We start from the raw sequence: 14,099 nt of genomic DNA on the forward strand, positions 1-14,099 counted from the left end.
TGTCTGTATTTTAATGAACATACACCTATTTTCTGATTTTTTTGAAAATTTCTAGCTTTCACTGGCTACATTTTTGGTGTCAAGAGTTCTGATAATGGATCTTTATGCTGCTGGATCAAAAAGTATTCCTAAAGCTTTTCCTACTCTAGTACAATGGGTTAGATTCTAGTTTCTCACCTGCGTCACTGAATTGATCTTAGGATTTGATCTGAGGAGCACAGAGTGAGAAGACCTGTGTAGCCTGTGCAGCTGTCATGCCTTAGTTCAGAAATCAGTTCAGTGGTGGAATGATGAGGGGAAGAAATCATGCAGTATTTCAGCAAGGAAAGTATGACCTTGAGATTATTTGAAATGCAACACACAGTTTAATGCCTGGGTGTTTGCGTGTTTGTTTTCTGCTCTTTTAGTGTAGTGTCCTTGGAAATAACCTGAAAGACCTGGTGGATAAATACCAGCATTATGAAGATGCCTCATCTGGACTTTTGTCAGGTCTCCAGGCTTCTGAAGTAGCTGTGAACAAGCAACTATCAGAGCCAATTGCAGCAGATCCCAAAAATCTCCAAAGACAACTAGAAGAAACCAAGGTGAAAAGCTTTAAAATGCAGAAGTTCTTTTGTCCTATAAGGTTTTTGTCCTTAAGGTTTTGTCTGAAAAACAGGATTATCTAACATAATCCAAATAGCAGCAGGTCAAATTCTTGCCTTGCACATAGGCATGCAACTTTTAACAGTTCTGAAATTCAGCTATCCAGAGTGTTACCTGAAAAGCACTAGGGTGAAAAAAAAAGACATGAACAAGATGCCATTAGCAGTGGTGAAAGCAAGACGTGTTTCATATCACTTAGTAAATGATAAGGTAAAATCTGGAAAGTTTTTGAACTAAGAAAGGATGCAGTGATTTCAGTTTGCTTATCAGAGCAGGGCTTCAGACAGAGTTCCCGATAGGGAAGACCATTTGATGTTTGTTGTCTGTGACTTGCTTTTTTCTTTCACATTTTTGTTTTATTACATTATGAAAGGGAACATACTGGATAAACAATGTGATGTGACTAGTCTGTTTGCCTGCCTCCGTTGTATCCAGTACTATATGCCCTGCAGAGAGTGAATATAACATCATTTGCACTGCACAGAAAAAAAATATTTTTTTTTTCTTCTCCTCATCCCTGCACCACCCCACCTCCAACATGGGGTAACTCACAACTGTGTGTAAATCCTAGTAGAGGCAAGACACGTTAGTGATGGAGCTTGTAAAGGTAAAACTCCAGTTAGTTGCGTAAAGTATAGGTTTACAGAAGGCTTTAGGAACCCAAGTACAAGGTGAGTTATATAAAGTTTCATACAGTCTCTCATCTTTGAACTGACTCATATTTTCATAAAAACATTCAATCATCTATAGTATAATTAAAATGCAGCATTATTTATTTTTCAGTGAGCAAACGTATTGGTCAGGCATTTCCTCACTGTTTTGTCTGTGCTATGTGGAGTATCAGTGCAGGTCTGATCTGTTTACTATTGACAAATGGTAGTCAATGGCTCGTGGAGATTACATGCTTTAACCATTTCCCGTAGTAGTTACCTTTACCACATGGTATCTTTCAAATCTGCCATTGGAATTGCCCGATATTTTGGTGCATGACACATTAGAGGAGGCAAATCACAGCAATGTTTTCAGACAACAAAATTGAAAGTGTAAATTTTGAACTCCTAACAGTGGAACAATTCAGGTACATTTGTGCTTCCAAGCACTAGAAAAATAGGAATAACACTATTTAGAATTTTAGGCTTCATTTAAAATTTTTGTTCCTTATGCCAAAACAAATTATATCCTGTATAATGCCAATTTTCATGCAAGTGATACAAAAGGAGTGAGTACTGGGGTTCTATTATGAAATGCCTACATGGATTACATGCCACACAAAAGAGCACTCAATGAATATGAGCTGGGAAGAAGGGCGAGGGTACAACATGTCAAAAGATTCAAAGGAAGAGAAAAAACAGGAGGCTGAAGAGAGAAAGCCAATTAACGAAAGCAAAACAAAGCGTATTTTTTAAGAAGTCAGGTGTTGCAAGTTAAAGCTGTCCTTTGTAGGCAACACATGCAGCTGATAATCCAGCTACACACAGACCTTGGCAGCATGGTGGGGTCTAATCTTTTTATGGGGATTAACTGTTCTTCAGAATATTCTTCAGTGCCTCTGGCATCAGCTTGCTTGCTTTTTATCAGCGTACAAGGTCCTCTGGTACATCTTTTTTTCTTGTCTTTCATTTCTCTCTTTTTTCTCTTTCTCTCTTTTGCTTTTTCTTTCTTTTTCTCTTTCTCTTTCGCTCTCTCTTTCTCTTTCCCTTTCCCTTTCCCTTTCTCTCTCTTTCTCTCTCTTTCTCTTTCTCTTTCTCTTTCTCTTTCTCTTTCTCTTTCTCTTTCTCTTTCTCTTTCTCTTTCTCTTTCTCTTTCTCTTTCTCTTTCTCTTTCTCTTTCTCTTTCTCTTTCTCTTTCTCTTTCTCTTTCTCTTTCTCTTTCTCTTTCTCTTTCTCTTTCTCTTTCTCTTTCTCTTTCTCTTTCTCTTTCTCTTTCTCTTTCTCTTTCTCTTTCTCTTTCTCTTTCTCTCTTTCTCCCTTTCTCCCTTTCTCTCTCTCTTTCTCCCTTTCTCTCTCTCTTTCTCTCTTTCTCTCTCTCTTTCTCTCTTTCTCTCTTTCTCTCTCTCTTTCTCTCTTTCTCTCTCTCTTTCTCTCTTTCTCTCTTTCTCTCTTTCTCTCTTTCTCTCTTTCTCTCTTTCTCTCTTTCTCTCTTTCTCTCTTTCTCTCTTTCTCTCTTTCTCTCTTTCTCTCTTTCTCTCTTTTCTTCTCAAGTGAGTCAGCAGGACATGCTATGTTCTGGCGTACTGTTGTGCTCTGGACACCAGTACTGAATGCACTGACTTGACTCCTTTGTCCTGGCAGGATTACCTTTGGAGTCATATGTTTATTGAGTTAGTGTGTATCAAAAAATAAATGAGAAGTCCTTCATTCTGGACTTGTATAAAGTTCAAGTGAATCAAAAGAAAGATACATCATCTACACTAGCACAGATGCCTGAAATAATTTAAAGACTATTGACCCTTGAGTACTTTTAGCCACTGGAGAGTGAAAGTCACTTTCAGAAGTTGATTTAGCTTTCTTGTCTTTCTCTGTTGGCTCTGGAGTGAGTCATGGCTGGGCTAGTCTCTAAACCTGTGTCGCTTGGTTAAATGGACAAACCTAGGCAAAATTCAGTGACACTGGCTTCAGGAGGCTCCTGAACTGTGAAGGTGATCATCTTGTTTCAAGTTACTCCTGTTGACACTGCCGTATCAGCCTGATCCTTTGTCGTACAACTGATGGTGAATGTGTAACTACTGCTGATGACTGTATGTTTTTCCCCCTGAATTGTTCTCTGATGCCAAGTTGAAAAATATGTTTATTTTTCTTTCGGATAGTATATGAGTCTGTATAAACAGTCTTTAAAAACAATAAATCAAAAGACACATTTTGAAGTTACATGCAAGAAATCAGTTGAGTCAGAGAAGTATTGTAAAATAGGAGATAAAACAGATGGTGAACAAACTAAAACAAGGGCCAGAAGGTCAACAGCAGTCATCACCACTGGTGAAGACTTTTCTTAAGGGGAGGTCACAAATAGAGTTAGTTTATTACCACCACTAAGTTTAGGTTATATGGCATATCTCAAGCCTTGCTTGTGTAACTGTTAGCTGTATTAAAAGGCATAACTGATAATTGTGGAATGTTACAGGTTCTTCAGGGACAAGTGTCTAACCACCAAATTGCTGTAGAAAAACTGAAAAAAGCTGCTGAAGTGTTACTGGATACAAGGGGAGAGTTGACACCAGACAAAGATGAGATTCAGAAAACACTGGGTAAATGTTTACTTTTCTTAATAAAACTTTGTATCACTTGTGCCCGCATGCAGGTGGTGGAGGAGACGGAAGAGTTTCCACATTCTTGTATAGCTGTTGAAGTCCATGTTTTGTTGAGTCATAAGCTGTTACAACACAGTAATTTCATTGTTGGTCTGTCTCCTACATTGATAATATATAATTTTCAATTAAAAGCTATCATTTCATTTTTTACTTACCTCCCCCCACTCCCCAAAGAGTGATTATGTTTAATTCCCATATTACAGATGGTCATGCCAAAGAGGTAGTGATTTGTTGAGGATCCTAAGTTCTCCAGTGGGAAGGAACATGTTCAGGTTAAGGAACATGGCTCTAATTCTGTTTCCAAGCAATCATTTGAAGTTTGCTTAGCCAAGGAGAGTAATTTTCTTCTGATGTCCAGAAACTGTCTATGATGTGGTTGATCTTGGCTGGCTGCCAGATGCCCACCCAGCTGCTCTCTCACTCCCCTTGCCCAACAGAATGTGGAAGATTAAGATGGAAAAGCGCATGGTTCAAGATAAAGGCAGGGAGATCACTTACCAATTACTGTCATGGCAAAACAGACAACAAATTTCATTTATTGCCAAATAAAACAGGTTTTAGTAGTGAGAAACAAAAACAAATTAAAATAACACCTTCCTCCCACCCCACTCTTTTTTCCAGGTTCACCATCAGTCTTTTCTTCCTAACTACTCACACCTCCTCCCTGCCAAACAGTGCAGGGTGGATGGGGAATGGGTGATTCTGGTCAGTCCATAACAGCTCCTTTCTAACACTGATTCCTTCTCACACCTTTTCCCTGCTTCAGCATGGTCCTCTCCACAGGCTGAAATCTTTCAGGATAATCTTGCTCTAGTGTGGGCTCTCTATGTGCTGCAGTTGCTTGAAGAAGTAAAGAAGCATCCACCTCCTCCAGCGTGAGGTCCGACATGTGCTGCAGCGTGGTTATCTGCTCCAGCACAATCCTTCACAGGCTTTAGGGGAGCCTGGAGCACCTCTTCCCCCTCCTTCTTGCCTGACCTTGATGTCTGCAGGGCTATTTTGCACACTTTATTTTCCGTCACTTCTCAGTCCCGGGCAGCATTTTCCCCTTTCTTAAATACATTTTCCCAGATGTGCCACCAGCTTAGCTGTAGAGCTCAGCTGTGCCTTGTGGTGGGTCAGTAGAGCTGGCTGGAACTATCTGTGTCTTCCATGGGGCAGCCCTTCGCCTCTTCTCACAGAGGCCAAAAACCTTACCACCTACACCCAATACTCTTTCCTATCAGTTGTGAGAAGTAGCACAGCATCACATTCACCACTGTCTGAAGTTTGAAGACTCTATGTGTGTCACACAACTATCTCTTCCTGGAATCGTGTAAGTAACTTGCAGAGCAACAAAATGAAACAACTGTGGGCTTGCCTTTTTAGAACTGGTGATGAAACTCCATAGGAGGTACATGAAACTTGTAACTTTCAGTGGCTTGTCATGGAAGTATTGAAGGTCTAATGAAGAACCATCTGGAAGAACCTTTCAGCTCTAACAATAACTTGAGACAAAATTGTAGAAGAGCCGTCTTAACATTCTGCTATTTTATTTCTTGGGTACAGTCAACAGGTGTCATAAGCTAGACCTGCATGGAAACCAGCTTCTAAAAGCTGGGGGGTACACCTGCAAGCTACTTGCTCATTTCCCTTGTCCTATGTGGTTCTTGGCGTTATTTGGAGGTTTTGATCTTTGCTTGTGTATTTTTACTGAATACAGCTGATGGTTTTGCTTCATTCTGATAGAGGCAAGTTTTGACTCGCGCTTACCTGGTGAGAACTGGTAAAATGAGTTAAAAGCTTAGTTTGGCTAAAGGAAAAAAATGGAATGTATTTTCTCTTTATCAGATGATATTGTGGAGAGGTATGACAATTTATCCAAGTCTGTGAATGAAAGGAATGAGAAGCTCCAAATAACTCTGACACGATCCCTAAGCGTGCAGGATGGTCTGGATGAAATGCTGGATTGGATGGAAGGAGTTGAAAAGAGCCTTGAAGAGCAGGATCAAGTGCCTTTAAATTCTGCTGCTATTCAGGATATTATTAGTAAAAGCATTGTAAGTAGCATTCTCTGAAAGAAGAAACATTTGTTTCGTAATCTGAGTTTCAAGAAAGAATTACAATCTTATTTTGACACCTTTAATGCATTCAAAATACTTTAAAAAGAGGACTCTTGCATGAAGTGAAACTGCATGTATGAATTTTTGTAGCTGAAATAGGTAGACCTACACTGATTGTCTAGCTGTACTGATTTGTCTCTTCATATGGTGGACTAGTTTCACTTCTTAAAATTTAACTATAAGCAACACAAAGTAGTTCTTGCTTGTTTCAGATGCTAGAACAAGACATTGCGGGTCGCCAAAGCAGTATAAACACTATGAATGAAAAAGTGAAGAAGTTCACAGAAAAAACGGATCCATCCACTGCATCCTCACTGCAAGCGAAAATGAGTGAACTTGCAGGACGGTTTTCTGAAGCAAGTAACAAGCATAAAGAGAAGCTTATGAAAATGGAGGAGTTGAAGACTAAAGTGGAGTTATTTGAAGGTCTGTCAGAAAAACTTCAGTCATTTCTAGATGAGAAAAACCAGGCTCTCAGTGAGACGGAGGCACCGAGGAAGGATGTTAGTGAAGTGTCTCAATATATTCAGGTACTGTAAGCATTCCATTTAAATATATATTGTGTATTTCTAGTATAACTCATTTAAGTGATTAAACAAAAAGGCATGCTTGTGCTTGGTTAGCTGAAATAAAGAATTTTATTTTGAACAAGTGATTGTAAAATCTAACATGAAGTATGTAATCCTATTTTGCAGGAAGCTAGTGTAGAATTGGCACAACATAAGAAGGATCTGGAAGTTTTGCAGCAGCTTCTTGAAGAACTTTCATTCCATGCTCTTCCTGGAGATAAAGCATTGGTATTAGAAAAAGTAAATGCTTTGTCAAAGAAATTCAGAGAAGTAGAGGAGACTGTAAAGGAAAAGTAAGTGTTTCTGCTTTGGATCTGCAAAGTGTTAGTATGACTGCTGTCCTCTTGCATGCGGTCTCAAGAGATTGCATTTAACTACAGAGTAAGATAGTTTTTTTTTATTCACAAAAAGATTCTATTTGGAAGTACCTCTGTAGTTTGTTTGGTTCAAAAGCTCTAACGTGGGCTTTAAAGGCAAGTAACTTTTCAAATTTTGTGATACTCACAGGAGTCCTGTCAGTTCTAAGAAAACTCTTCTTCTCCCCTTCTCTCATAGAATATAAATTGCTGCTTGTGCAGATTGCTTTAGAGTACTATTTGGCATCAGGCTGCAAATGAAAACTGGAGAAATTATTAGAGCTTCCATATAAGTTACCTGTACAGCAATGTTAGATTTTCCACATTCTGCTCATATCCATAAAATCAGCTTTTGTGACTCTTTGAATTTAGGAATAGCAGTATCAGATTGGTAATATCTGTTGGTTTAATGATCAGAAGGAATACTGTAATTCCTTTGTCTTTAATTGTCTAGAGAAGAGGATGTATCATCTTGTCAGAAACAAATGGATACGTTTGAGCTCCTTGCAGAATCATTAAAGAAATGGATAAAAGAGACGACAGAAAGAATTCCAGCAGCACAAGCATCTCTGAATACCGAGGAGTTAAAGAAACCTTTGGAAGATACGTTGGTAAGACGTTGTGGAAGAGACGTGAAATATGGCTGAAGGAAATAGGGCATCTATTAGTAACAAAAGTACAGGCTTCAGGTGTAAGCAGTCACAGTAGTAGTGGCTAGGGAGCTTGCAGTCTGCATTTACATTCCCATTTCCTTTGCTTGTTCGGATGTACTGCAGAGGATTCCCAAGCAGCAAGGTTGTTCCTTTCTCTACACTAAATCTTGTAAATCTGAAGTAATTTTCGTTATGAACAAATGACTATCTTTCTTCATCAGAATTTAAAAGATGAGTGGACGTTAAAAGCACCCGAACTGCAGAAAATGAATAGCAGAGGAACATTGCTGTGTAATCTAATTACTGCTGTGACTTCTCCTGCCAAACTGAGAGCAGTTGCAAAGTCAGGTATGCATTTGTATAATCAGGTAAGCCTAACAGTTCAGGAATTTTTAAAACCTTTAAGACAAAAATTAAGATCTTCCACCCTTGGATTACCTTTCTGAATATTATGGCTTGTGAGAAGTCAGTTAGCCATGTCTGTTCTGACCATTGTTTGCTGTGACTCTCATTTAAATTCTCTAACTGCCGTAGTAATTCAATACGCATTCTGATTGCTTTACACTGCCAAAATATCGTGAAAGTGCTTTGATGTAAATGATTAACAGGGTCCTAAAGCTGTTACTTAAGTATGTAATTCCCAGATAATGAACAAAATGAACAGTATCACATTTGCCTTCACCTCACCCCAGAAAGCTTCTGATAATGAGAAAATTGACTTACTCTGATCGGTGTTCAGTGCTTCACACATCCACGAAGTCCACAAGCAGGAAAAATACAAGCCCTGCTTTTGCAAACACTGAGGTACCCGCACGCCTTTGCTGCCACGCACACGCTGTGTGACACCAAGCAAACCCATAAGGGTTTGCAGAGTCATGGAGTTTTTGTTAGAAGTGTGATGAGGACATCGTTTCTCTAAAAAGCGAACTAGGCAAACCTACTCATCCCAACATGATAGCATAATTAATGCTAGCCAATATTTTAGTTGAAACAACAGCACAGAAGGGAATCAACTCCGTATCCCAGCATGACTTTCCTGGGCCAAAATGTATTTCCAGTCTGGAGCTTCAGCTAAATCCTTTTTACCAGTAATCTGATTTTAAAGACAGCAAATCTATTTCCATGATTTTCTGTACTGTAGTTTTCAAATGTTGATTTGTTTTATAGAAACCAGTAATTCTGCTAAAGATCATTCAAGCCATAGCTGAAGGCATGTGGTACCTAGGGTGTTTTAATGGCCATAAGCACATTTGCAATCAGTTCTTGAACTGACTAGGTCTGGAAATAAATTCAAGTGTGTTGGCTTTCACTGGTCATCTGCAAAGGACTGGGAGGATGGGGACTGCCGAAGGATACCTGTTTGGCAAGAATAGAACACTTTCTTTTTCACATCTCGTTGTAGTAGCTGCCTCTGGTTTCATTCTTGCACCAATTTTAAATAAAAATATTTCAAAGAACGTTTCGGAACCTTATATAGGATATTTGGGCTCCTTCTTCTGCCCCTTTCTCTACTCTTATGCATCGAGATAGAAAAATAGTTAAATAATGAGCATGTAAGAGCAACTCTAGTCCTCCAGACTAGAGTATTTGCTCTCCTAGACAAGAGCTGTACTGTGTATCACTTAATCACAGTTATAAATTCCAGAGTCCAGCTAATAGAGCATGAAGATTTACAAGGGTCTGACTGGGGCCTGTGACTTCTCTTATCTGGTTTGTTTTCTCTTGCCATCCTCCAGCTGCCATTAATGTGGTGCTCACTGTCCAGCTGGTACTGCGGGGCAGGATGCATAGCCATTTCCAAGGCAACCATTAATCCTTCTCGGTTAACTGCTCATCTGGGAATACATATGTGCGGGAGAGTGGGAAGTAATTCTCCTTGCAGTTCTCTGTGGCTTGACCACGTGTCCCAGCTCTGTGGTCTGATGGTGTTTTACAAATCCCACGTAGCCCTGGTTTCGGAGGCTTGGAAGTGATGTTTAATTAGTAGGGCTGTCTGGGCGAGTGGCTGTCTCCGAGTGACAGTAAGGACTTTGGCTGTAACAGTAAGGACTCCACATTGCAATCCCTGTCACGGAGCATGTGCTCAAGTCTTGTTCATGACAAGATAAGGAGGGGTTTGTCCAGTTGGTATCAAGAGCTTTTTGTGCAGAGGTACAGTGCTGCTAAATGAAAGAATTGTTTAGGTTGGAAAAGACCTTTAATCATCAAGTCCAACCGTTAACCTAACACTGCCAAGTCCATCGCTAAAACATGTCCCTAAGCACCTGCATGTCTTAAATACCTCCAGGGATTCAACCACTTCCCTGGTGGGTAAAGATGTCCCGCGTAAGCAGTGCCTTTGGTTGCGCTGTCTGCAGTGACCGCTCTGGACTTCTTTGCTGTTTTATGTTTAGTGCCCCCCTCAGAGTGGCAGCATTTGCCAGCTAGCGCTCTCCCACGAGACATGGCTGGGTCAAACCGTGTTCTTAGTAGGCACTGGGGAACAGGTTTCTTTTGGGGAGAGGAAGGAAGTGATGTTAGCCATATGGATGCGAGCAGGTCTCACAGCTAGGGCATAGACCTTTATCCATTATAGTCATTTATTTAGCATAGTATCGTGGGCAGTAGGACTGCTTATACATCATGCATGTGTGCATACTTGTATGTGCATCCGTGTGTACACCCAGCCGCTGTGCATATGCTGTGGATATGTGGTACCACTTGTGGTACTAGCTGTCTGGAGCAGTTTAAACATAAAACAACCTTAAAATATTCCAAGTTTAAATAAAATATGTGCTATTACAAGATTAGCATTCAGATTTTTCTTTAATGTTATGATAAGAGCTATGTATCATGCTGTTTTGAAGAGGAAATGCAGTGCTGGGTTTTTGGTGGGAAGAGGCCCAGATAAGCATGGGATGTCATCTCTCTTGATCCGCAGGTGGCACAATGTTAAATGGTGAAGGAGGAGCTTCAGGAACTCAGGATTTCTTGAAAAGTAAAGGTCAGTGAAAATGTCAGGCTGTGGTAACATAAGGTACCTGCCGATTACTGTTAGATATGTATGTATTTTGTAAATTTTAAGTGAGTGCTTGTAGCAGTCACTGCTAGATTGAAATTTCACATCACCATTGTGTAAGGCAACTATATTGACTAGGACATGATACTAAAATTAATTTTAAAAATATTTATCCTTCCATATTTTCCTTGAAGACAGATCCAAGTCTGGCTGTATTTTCTGAATGAATATGTACTTCTGTATAACACATGGTTTTCGAGAAAATTCTAGTATGGGTGTATGTGGTTTGAAACTTTTCGACACGCACCGGTGTTCACAACACGCGCATACACAGACTTACAAAGCCACACGTTTTATATACATTTGTATTGCTTTATGTGTCCAACCCCTTCACGGAAACAAAGGAGCTTACATAGGCACTTGATATGTGCTTGTGGATAGTCACATCCCACGTCCCAAGTCTGCAGTATCCGTTCTCCCAAACTATAGTCTACTTAGTGCAGTTTTGGTGCTGTGCTGTCTCTATGATACAAGACGTTTGTACTGGTACACGAATGTGAACAAAATATTTTTGCAGTAATGTTAGGCTGTCATGTAACTAACTGAACTGGTATGTTCAACTTTTTATTAAGAAATTGTTGCTTAAAATACTGAAGCAACAATGGGTAGAAAGATTTAAAGGTATTTGCGTATGTGTGTGTATTAAAGTAATGATTTCTGTGAAATGAGCCCTTGCAAATAGGAGCTTACATTAGGTCATTCACTGGTGTTACCACATTTAAAGTGAATTGGAAATAAATTGTTCAGCGACTTCTTATTTGGAGGACTTTTAGCTACTGTAACTCAGAGTACTGTTCAGAAGTTCTTGAAATCTTAAGTATTGTTTCAAGGGCTTGTAACCTCTAACGTAGTCTTTGTGCCTCTCTCCTTTTACAGAACTGACCACTGTTCAACAAGCCATGTCTGATGTAAATCACAGTTACGAAGTTTTGGGAGTTTTATTGAAGGAAAAGATTTCAGAACTAGAAAGTATGCTTTCAAAAATGCAGAATATTCAGGAAGAATCAACCTCGATGATGCAGTGGCTGCAAAAAATGGACAAAACTGCATCAGACTGGGAAGCTGCTCCAACTGATAGTGAAGCAGTTAAAGCCCAAGTTGAGCAACATAAGGTACTTAGTGCCTTCAAAAAAGGTCTTTCTTGCAGTTTTTGGGCAAACTGTGTTTGAACAACCAATATCTCAGCATAGCTTAATGTTGTAGAGAGCATTTAAGTGTCCCTAGTAAGCGGGCCAGTCAGGCTTAAAGCAAATCTGGCAAACTGTGTCAGTGGAGTACAAGGAGCACTGTGTCAGAGAGGAGTTACACAGGACAGAAAATAATAATTTTGGTAGACAGTTTAAATAGGTGAGGCTGTATTGATTATGCAATAAACTTTTTTGATCTCCTTAGTGGTTTCGAGAGGTAGACTGGATTGCTTGTAAGTTCTGAAGGACTGTATCTATCCAAAAGCTGTTTCTCAGCTGCTGGCTTGCTGATACTCCACAGACCTCCCCGTCTCTGCAGCTGCAGCGGCTTATGTCTATTCCAGGGCGATGTTTCTCTTCAGCAGGCATGTCATGCTTGTTAAGTTATATAGCTGCACAGCAATCTGCTCCCCACTTTTTAATTGATATGAGAAAACAACTGAATCAGCAGTAAGCTTCTGTCCTGTTTCAGCATTGGAGATGTATGCTCCTCAAGCAGCGAAGAACAATATTTACACATGTAAATGTTCATCTGTAAAGGGAAATGTAATGGATAGGGAAAATTCTTTCCTTGCCTGTGATTGTGGATAAACAAGGACAGAATTTGATTCAACTGAAGTTCTTCTTTTATATTTGGCAGGTCACCCTTAAAAATTAACCTGAACAGCTAGCAACTTTCCTCAGACTTGGATAGCATTCTGTCCTAAAAATCAGACTAAATGTTGAAAAACCTCTAGCTCTTTATTTTTAACAGAGAACGTGCAAAGCTAATATGACCATCTTACCCTGGTGTAGTAATAAAAAAGTATTTACAGATAGTTGGAAAACTTGAGTGAGTGCTCAGACAAGAGTGATCTTTCTGATGCAGTTGGACCTTTCACTAAAAGTTCTAAATCAAGCACAGTTTGTCAGTGTTTATTTTAGTGGGGTTTGGATAATTAAAATGCAGCTCCATGGGGCAAGCTTTGTTACTTAAGCATATTCGTATAAGAGCCCTTTGCCAGGCACGTAAGGACTGTTCTCATCTGTCTGTAAGAACAGCATGAATTAGGAATTGCTGAGGCATCTCAGTCTCCTGCTAGGTCTACACTTTAAGCTATGGTGTTCTTTAAACTATAGACCTGGATGATCAACATGAAGCAGTCTATCTGTGACAGCAGGACTTCCATTGAGGTAAATGAGGCCACACCATGCTCCTGTCTGTTGGTGCTAGCTGGGTTATTTCTGCTGTGAATTGTACTCTGCCTTAGTCAGTTTGCCTTCTGTACAAGAACAGATTCCAAGTGTGTGTGACTGTGATGGGAGCGAGTGGGTCTTATTTATCTGAATTATTCTAGTTCTGTCGCTCGATCAAGTTAAATAATAATTGTTATTATTAGTATGGTTTAAATCTGTCCGATTCTCTCTTCCCCCCAAAATGGACCAGCAACATATGCCATCATAAAGTGTTTTGAGATTCATAGCAGAAGACTCGTATGTAACTGTTAGATATTTATTGTTTATCTTCATGCTTAGCATCTCAGTATTATGTACTTCAAACTCTACACTTTACCATTCTTCTTTAGTCACTTCTTTATCTTATCACTTGAACTTGCAGATTTTTGAAACTGAATTAAAGCAAAGTGCGAATAAAGTGCAGGAACTAAAGGACAAAGTGACAGAGCTATTGGAGAAGAACCCTGACTCTCCTGAGGCACCCAAGTGGAGGCAAATGTTGGATAAAATAGGTACTTCAGTAAAGCTGTATTATAGCTCAGACTGATTTGGAACTTGTATAATTATGAATGTTTTAATGTATTAGCAATCACTAGTATTTTTAATATCTCGCTTCCTACTACCCCTTAAATTCTGTGGAAATAACTGCCTTTAGAAGAGTGTAGATCTGGAGTAATTCCACTGATGTCCATGGGCTTTGGATTTATATCAGTGCAATTGAGACACTCTATAGCTTGACTCCCTGTTTGAGAGGGCTTTATCTTTTTTCAAACAGTGTGCAACTAAAACTTTAATGGTCAGTCACTGCTCCAGGTACATATGTTCTTCTTCTTCCAAAATATAACAGATTAAGTTAATTCTAATTTCACGTAAAGAACAATTTGAGTTGTTGGCAATGCTCTTCTGCAGACTTTTTTCCCATGCACCTAGTGGCTTTTCTAATTTTGTGGGTTGTGGCTTTTTGCCATTTTCTAAAACTGATTCAATAAATGTTGCCCCCACCCCCA

At 39.5% G+C, this 14,099-nt stretch overlaps 1 protein-coding gene across 9 annotated transcripts in view; it reads left to right on the plus strand.

The window, feature by feature from the left end:
• The window catches only part of DST (dystonin), a 302,875-nt gene that overhangs the window by 205,650 nt on the left and 83,126 nt on the right, over positions 1 to 14,099 (plus strand). For all 9 annotated transcript variants that reach the window (XM_040599286.1, XM_040599277.1, XM_040599279.1 and 6 more), the window contains 10 exons: positions 408 to 584; positions 3,766 to 3,889; positions 5,783 to 5,991; positions 6,267 to 6,584; positions 6,750 to 6,916; positions 7,434 to 7,590; positions 7,854 to 7,980; positions 10,553 to 10,615; positions 11,567 to 11,802; positions 13,475 to 13,604. In XM_040599286.1, coding sequence (XP_040455220.1) covers positions 408 to 584; positions 3,766 to 3,889; positions 5,783 to 5,991; positions 6,267 to 6,584; positions 6,750 to 6,916; positions 7,434 to 7,590; positions 7,854 to 7,980; positions 10,553 to 10,615; positions 11,567 to 11,802; positions 13,475 to 13,604 — 1,708 coding nt within the window. The remainder of the gene's footprint in view (positions 1 to 407; positions 585 to 3,765; positions 3,890 to 5,782; positions 5,992 to 6,266; positions 6,585 to 6,749; positions 6,917 to 7,433; positions 7,591 to 7,853; positions 7,981 to 10,552; positions 10,616 to 11,566; positions 11,803 to 13,474; positions 13,605 to 14,099) is intronic.

The sequence above is a fragment of the Falco naumanni genome, chromosome 6, assembly GCF_017639655.2.
Source record: "Falco naumanni isolate bFalNau1 chromosome 6, bFalNau1.pat, whole genome shotgun sequence".
Taxonomy (NCBI): Eukaryota; Metazoa; Chordata; class Aves; order Falconiformes; family Falconidae; genus Falco; species Falco naumanni.